The following is a 7,599-nucleotide window of genomic DNA, read 5'->3' as shown; positions in this document are numbered from 1 at the left end:
GGATTAAGGAGTCAAAATTAGTCTTCCGAAGTAAAAGCTATAAAGTGATCCTGATGGCTAGCAGGATGTTGGGTTTCTCTCAAAGGAATCCCACTGACCTCACCTGTGGTCTCCTGCACCAACACGTTTTCATTTGCAAAGACTAAGTCCTACTTGCCATATCTAAACGCGCCGAGTAGATTCAGGAGGACATCCGAGATTTCTTCAGGACTCAGTGAGGAAAACCTCAGGATTCAAGGAGTTTTTGTAGTTACAAGGTGTGTGCCAATCTAGCTCGTTTCCTTTGTTTTTTGACAGGGGAGATGGAGCTTGCTGTTATTTCTGTGACACAAGTAGGAAACACTTTCAAGAATTACAGTGTAAAACAGTCCTGTCCAACTGATACAGTTCCTGTAAGAGCAACACGTCCTTTCCAGCTTAATGGTGTGATCTGGATGAAGTGTATCTGTTTACACTTTTATTATCACAGGAACGCAAAAACTAATCAAAGATGAAAGCAACAGAAATACACATTAGATCTCTGAATGCTATGGTCAAAAGCTTTAGCTAACAGCTTTGATTTAGAGACAGCCTCAGAGATGTTGCTAATCGCATTTACAGTATGGTTCCCTTGTTACAAAGGGAAAGTTTACAAAGCTCATTAAAAACCACCTGAAATATTCATGACCAGAGTTAGCCGAAGCAAGAAATTTTGTTGCAATTGTCCTTCTACTTTGTCCTCCTCTTTGCATCAGTATTTATGCTTTCAGAATTTGGCAGGAAGCTTCATCTTCTTTACAGTCCATCTAAAATAACAGAATTATTAGACATCAGACTTCACATTCTAAAAATAAGCTGAGTTGGCTTAGCTTCTGGTACCACAGATGGCATCAATACAATCAAAATGACCCTTTGAAATACATTTTGCTAAAAAGCATCCAAAAGATTTCAAGTGTTCATGTCCAAGTAATACACTAGAAGTGTGCTTGAAAGAGTGCACAGCCAAAAGCTGATTAAGAGGGAAGAAAAAAAAAAAAAGGCAGAATTTCCTTAAAAACTATAGTATGTGATTTGTTCCTTCATGTACTAGCTTGTCAAGGTGACGGTGACGGTACATATCTAATGAGAACTCAAATGGTTTAATCACACTTAAATACCAGTCATTTACGATCTTAAGAATATGTGATGCTATTAAAAAAAGGGATATGATTTTTTTCCTCACAGCATTTTAACTTATGTTCTTGCCCATTTAATTAAGTTTTGTAGGTGTTTTCCACATGCAACTGTGTGAGAAATTATTTCATACCAATTTGCTTTTCGTTAAGGGATTTTTCAAGTATGGTTACACACAAAACATACCCTAGGAAAGGAAGCAGGAGCTTCTAGCACAAGTGATGCACACATTCTCCTGTCTATTGTGAGCAAGTCAGGTGGTATTTTGTACTTTTAATTGTGATTGAGCACCTCTATAAAGCATTTTTTATTCTTCACCTACAACTGGGGAAACTATGACAATATCCATAATGTTGATATTGATCCACCAAGATCAATGCAAGCTGAACCTGCCTCCTAACAGGAGTTTAGCAATCACCATGTTTCTTAACATTTCTGCGCTTGGCCCTCTCTATCTGCAAGGCAGAGCTTGTACTATTTGCTTGCCTCATGAAAAAAAAAACACAAAATATAAACAGCAGCATTTGTATAGCTGATTTAGGGGGAATGTTCATGGAAAAAAATGCGATAGACCTATACAGTTTGAGTATTTCTGGGATATAACATTTAAGTTTTTGAAGATAATTTGTTGTTGGGGAATGATAGAATGATGAATCACAGAATGGTTTGGGTTGGAAGGGACCTCGGAGATCATCTAGTTCCAACCCCTGTGCCATGGGCAGGGACATCCTCCACTACACCAGGTTGCCCAAAGCCTCATCCAACCTGGCCTTGAACACTTCCAGGGATGGTGCATCCACAACATCTCTGAGCAACCTGTTCCACTGCCTCACCACCCTCAGAGTGGAAAATTTCTTTCTTATAAGAAGGGAGGGGGGTTATTATTTACAGCAACATTTCTGCCTAAATCTGATTTTCAATTTGAAGATAAAACGTCTAATAGTTACATGTGTTTTCTTACCTTGGTGAGTCAATTCCACTGTCTCCTGTAATGCTGTGGTTTTCTGTTCCTTCCAAGTGTTCCTGGCCCGATACCACAGTACATGCATTCTTAAAAACCAGATCTTTTCCCAGAGGGTTTCTTGTTTCTTTGGTCTGTGAGCCCAAACCACAGCACGCCGCCACTTCACCCATCTCATAGGTGAAGTTCTGCAAAGTGTCAGCATCTGAGTCAGCCTCACCAGCATGGCAGAAACCTGCTACAGCCGAAGCCTTGGCATGTTCAGCAAGGCCACTTTCTTCTTCCTTTCTGTGACCTACTGGAAAAACTTGACTGCACAAACAACTTTCTTCTGTGAGATCAGTTTCTGGATGCTCTTTTGAGCCATCTACTAATTCTGCAAAAATAACACTTCCCTTGTATCCGTGCTCTCCAGAGTCACGTTTATTTACAGTTGTGTTGTACTGGGCTGGATAAGTATCAACCTTGCAGTTTTCTAGGGACGTAGCTGTCCCCAGCTTTGGCACAGCTTTGCTCCAGTCTCCTGTATCTGAAAAAGCATGGCCAGGAGGCAGATAACATAGTTCATTGCTTTCAAAATTGTCACCTAGATGAAAGGAGCTACAGGTTTCACCATTGTGTGCTTTTTGGTACAGAAGATGGCAGTTCTCAGTAAATCCTTCACTTTCCAGCTTCATTGATCCGGAATGGCTGGCACAGTTGTATTTAAATATAAGTTCACTCTTTTTATCAGTATTTTGTCTGTATTTCACACCTTTTTTTTTTACCAGGCTGACATTGGCTGTATAATTTGAAAGACAGACATTTTGAAATAAGTTTGCTGTTTCATCTAATAACTCATGTAGAGTGTCAGCTTTGCACCTGCAATATTCATCTTTCAGATTTAATGGAAATTTTGCATCTTCTTTGCACACACCTTTATGTCCAGTGTAGGAGTGAGGGGATTTTTTAATATCCCCAGAATTTTTTTTAACTCTTCTTCTGTAGATGTTTTCTTCACAAATATTAGTCTCTGGACTAATAATATATTTACATTTATTATCTGGTTGCAAAGTACTGCCTTGTGGATAACTAAAGTTTTCACTTAAACTGCCTTTCTCTAGTAGGAGGGAAGACCTATTAGCGTGCAGTGGCTTCTTTTGCTTAGCTTTGTCAGCCTGCATTTCAGTAACCTGCTCTTCAGCTTCATATTCAAAGGTTTTTGAGGAGTCCAAGGTCTGTGGCCTCTGCAAACCTCTTTCTTGCTTTCGAGCCCTGAACTTCAGCTGACTGTTGATAGTACTTTTGTACCTTTTCACATAAAAGTTGCGTCTCCATTGCAGACCCTGAAAAGGGTTGTTAATTTGTTTTTTATACAAGACATGGGATTCCACTGCTACATCAAGTGGCTGTTGATTTCTGGTAGGCAGCAAAGGATTCTCTTCCAGTTTCTCATTTTGGGATGTTAACTCATGTACTTGAGATTTCCCGTTGCTTCTGCTAGTCTGCTTCTCTTTCTTTGATTTGGTTTTGCTGATGTGTTTTGCTGTTTTACTTTGTGTCTTCTGAACACAATCCTTTGAAAGATGGTTTTGCCTGACTGTTGACACTTTGGCCGAGATACGCGTACTGCTGTATTTTCCCTGCTCCTCAAACGTCTGCATTAATATTGTGTGCTTCATCAAATTATCAACTGTAAGAGTAGGGTTAATACGCTTGATGATTTCATGTTCAATATCACGAGGAATATTATCTAAGTCATCTTCATCCCTGACTGGCCACTGCTTGGGAGGAAACTGAGCTGAAAAAGTGGAGTACTCCTTATGTTTTTCTTTTTTAGAAGCGCTTCTCCAGAAAAGGCCAAGGCCAAACCTTTTGCATTTCAGTTTCTCTTTCACTGATGTCAGGGATCTGTTGGTACCATGGGAGTGGTTTTCAGCAGATGTGGAGATCGCTTGAGTTTGAACTGAAGATTTCAATTCACTGCAGCCTTTCTTACCTCCTCCATTAGGTTCATGGTTCATTAGTTGCTGATGTCGTTTTTCACAGAGCGTACTCTGGTTAGGGAAACAATGGCAAGATCTGTAATGGGATACTGTAGGAATGTTTTCTTTCACTAGGTCTGCACAGCGCTCACTGTTTACAAGGTAAGTGATGGAGTGTGATGAACAGCAACAACTGTCCTCCTCCGACGAGACCCTTCCGTTGTCTTCTGTGGCACCATTTGTGATAAAGTATGTGTTGGGAGTCACAATGAAGTATCCTTCTCCCGTATGATAGATTTTCCTTTCTTTAATTAGAGTGCCAAGGATATTATATAGGATATTGTGGGAGGGAACTGCAATGCCTACAACAGATACAGATATTTCAAATCAGAAATAACTATTCAAATAAAATGGGAGCTGGCAAAAAAAATAACTTAGGTATGTCAGATCTGGAAGTGACTGAATATGAAATACCCAATATATTTAGTTCACGGGATTCCAAAAGAAGCTTGAAACTGACCTGGAAACTGAAATTTGAGCAGGGCATACTCAATTTCAACATGAAAGTGTCCGGTATCACTGAACAAAAGGCAGGATTATTTTTTTTTTTAATTCATCACTACTATGCTGAGCTTCCAGAGCCAGCAATTGTGCTTTCATCCAGCTGTCCTGGACTCAGGCCGCAGTCCTGGGCTCCCTGCAGAACAGGGACAGCCTCTCTCTACAGCCGTGTCCCCACGTGGAGGGCAGCGAGGGCTGCCCCAAATTTTTGAGCCAGTACAGGCTGCAGCCCTGAGTCAGGGAGAGCCCTTCTGGGCCAGCCAGGTGAGGGCAGCCCAGAAACACCATCCAGCCAAGGGCTCTGGTAGGTGCCATCCTGCCGGTCGGTGTCTTACACATCAGTAAACCCCTTTGTAACTTTGCCACGGGCATTCCTCACTGATGAGGCCAGGTCACCCCTGAGGAGGAAGGTAAAAGGCCAGCTGCATTTCTGGTTGTCACTGCAGCACTGCTGTGATGGAGCTGAGGATGTTCTCCTCCGAATAAGGAAGGGTGTTCTCTTTGCATCTGTCAGGATATGATATTCATGAGAGAGACCTTCTGCCAGGTCTAAGCCAAACAGTGTGTTGTTCAAACTGTCTCTCTCTTGGCAGGTTATTTTACAGCAGCCTTTATCGCTCTCTCTGAAGCTTCTGGTGTAATTGTCAGATGACAATCCTACCAAAGTTTACCTCACTGGGACAGGTCTCAGCCACTGATTTCCCCTCAGGTGTCACAGTCCCAGAGTTATTAGTTTAGTGACATCTCATCTACTGCCCCAGGCTTCTGCTGATCTCTTGCCCACAAAAATGAGATCTTCCTGCAAGGTGAGAACAGCAAGAAATACGCTCTCTCCCTGCAAACTTTGAGTGTGCTACTTCTCGGTGACCTAAAAATGCTACCTTGTGGTTCTATCTGTGCACATATGGACTACATCACATTCCTGGCAGGGTTCTGGACCAGTTTATGGGGTTGCATTAAAACTTTTCCCAGTAGTGAAAATGCCTACCGGATCAACCCGTGATGTTTGCAGAGCCGTAAGGTTGAGAAGAGTCAAAAGAGGAAGCTCGGTATCAAAGAAAGCAACGTCCTGCAGAGGGCTGTAATGAGCCTTTACAAAGTCTCTCTCTCTCCAATATTACAAATCTAAGAGAAATTTAATATTTTTCAGACTGAAAAGAAAACACAGCATTTAAGGGAAGTGGCTGCTACCCGGTCAGACGAGAAGGATTAAAGCTCGGTTAGTGCATGTGATTTGCTTTCAGGAAAGAAGGGGCTGAAATTAGCCCAACAAACCTGAATTTGAGGCCAGTTGTACTTTTTGATAGCAAACACCAGATGAAGACTTTCCTTGGTCGTCAAATTCAGCTATGTTCCTGTCCCTTAAAGGAGGACTCAAAGTCTTTGTGATCTGACACACAGGGTATTTTGTCCTGTTCCATATCTGGCACCTAAATTAACTCGTGTGCTTTCCCACCCTCTAGAAAGGGCATGCTCTCAACATGCTGCTGCACTCAGTTCCCTCTTATTCCCGAAGAGGATTTATTAAAATCCATAAAAAGGATTACATCAGGACAGTGTTAGCGACACTCAGGGATTGATGAGTATGCATATCCATGTATTCTACCCAGTTGCCTGATTGTTAATTTATACTCTTTCGTACTGCCAGCTTTGTTTGCAAACTTTTGGTGATCACATGCCCAATATCAGAAACTCAAGCTTGATGATTCAGTCACTTTTAAACGGAGGGAGAAATGAACACGTTACCTGGATAATTTTTCACTAACTGCTCCATTAAAGTTTCCTGCGTGACCATTACGTGGTTTGCATTCATCTCTGATACAGTACGGCATATTCCTTCTGCCAGAGGAACGGAGCGTGGCAGCAAGAGAGGGTTCATGAGAACGGGTCACATCACCTGAAGTCCAGAAGGAGGGGAAAAAAAAAAAGAATCATTTGAATGGAATGGTGTTTCCTTTACAAGCACCTTGTCCTCAGCTAATTTTCTTGGGCAAATTACTCAGAAATATTTGTCAGGGAAGGAAAATGGCTCTAGCTCTTTTCAAGTGCCTTTGTAATGAAGGAACAGAAGGTTACTTTAAGTACGTTAGTTTGGTAATAAATTCCAGCTTAAACCATCATTTAGCTTAATAAACAGGGAGCTGAGAGAGAATTATGTCTGATGACTGCTGACTTTTTAGATGACTCTTTACATATGAAACCATGCAGAACCTGTATTTCTCTAGGTAGCTAATGAAAAAGGTCAATATCCAATAATATAAGCACAAAATCTTTTCACCGAGTCAGAATACAGGGAAAAAAAAGACCAGCAACAGGCTTTGTCCCTTGTCTAGCACATAAATTTAAATAGAACTGATAAAAATTCCTTTTTTAAACCAGGCTCTAGAACTAGAGATTATCTACTAGACTGGGCAGAAGGCAACAAACTCTTGTTACAACTGCATCCATTTTTTAGGCTATATCACCATCTCTCCTGGTGAGAGACAGTAACATTGTCCCTGTTCTGCACGATGAAAGCAGAAGCTCAGAGGGGCTGAGAGCATGATGGCCCAGCTGCCCCAGTAGCTCTACAACCCCACCCCAGGGTACTGAAAAGGGTCTTAGACCTTCACCTCAACTCCCCCATCCATAAGCCACAAAGATGAACACTGCCCTCTCCGCTTCGCGAGATGGCAAGGCTGGTAAGAGCAAGCCCAGCAAGTACTTCCGACGTGGTACCAGGGAACGATGTAGGAATACCTGAAATAAGTATTTTCCCTGGAAGCTGACGACAAAGCACGAAGCAGGGACTCACCTGAGGTCTGTGCACACAGTAAGACAATGACCGCATACACCTTCTTGGACAAGAAAAAAAGCTTCCTTCTTTTTATTTAATTGGACTGATGATCTCTTCCCACTACCTGGTAGTGTTCTGTGCTTCCCTGTGCTGGGCTGCACGGAAAGCCCCTGGGTATCCTCAGC

General features: G+C 41.9%; 1 protein-coding gene across 1 annotated transcript; it reads right to left on the bottom strand.

The window, feature by feature from the left end:
• Window positions 1-561: 561 nt before the first annotated feature.
• Window positions 562-6,520, bottom strand: STOX1 (storkhead box 1). The gene is made up of 3 exons (XM_009978333.2): window positions 6,385-6,520; window positions 2,114-4,439; window positions 562-785 (listed from the first exon to the last, which is right to left on the bottom strand). The coding sequence occupies exons 1-3, from the start codon at window positions 6,515-6,517 to the stop codon at window positions 746-748; spliced, it is 2,499 nt and encodes an 832-aa protein (XP_009976635.2). The 5' UTR covers window positions 6,518-6,520; the 3' UTR covers window positions 562-745.
• Between the last annotated feature and the right edge of the window lie 1,079 nt (window positions 6,521-7,599).

The sequence above is a fragment of the Tauraco erythrolophus genome, chromosome 9, assembly GCF_009769465.1.
Source record: "Tauraco erythrolophus isolate bTauEry1 chromosome 9, bTauEry1.pri, whole genome shotgun sequence".
NCBI lineage: Eukaryota > Metazoa > Chordata > Aves > Musophagiformes > Musophagidae > Tauraco > Tauraco erythrolophus.
The sequence above is the reverse complement of the archived record's forward strand: the minus strand, read 5'-3'. Positions and strand labels throughout refer to the sequence as shown.

Bases quoted from the DNA above. Each gene is read 5' to 3' on its own strand.
- STOX1 (XM_009978333.2), bottom strand. From the start codon at position 6,517: ATGAACCCTCTCTTGCTGCCACGCTCCGTTCCTCTGGCAGAAGGAATA. The intron at 4,440-6,384 runs GTAACGTGTTCA...TATCTGTTGTAG, and splicing joins GTTAGTGAAAAATTATCCAG to GCATTGCAGTTCCCTCCCAC. The intron at 786-2,113 runs GTAAGAAAACAC...CTGTTATTTTAG, and splicing joins AGTGGAATTGACTCACCAAG to ATGGACTGTAAAGAAGATGA.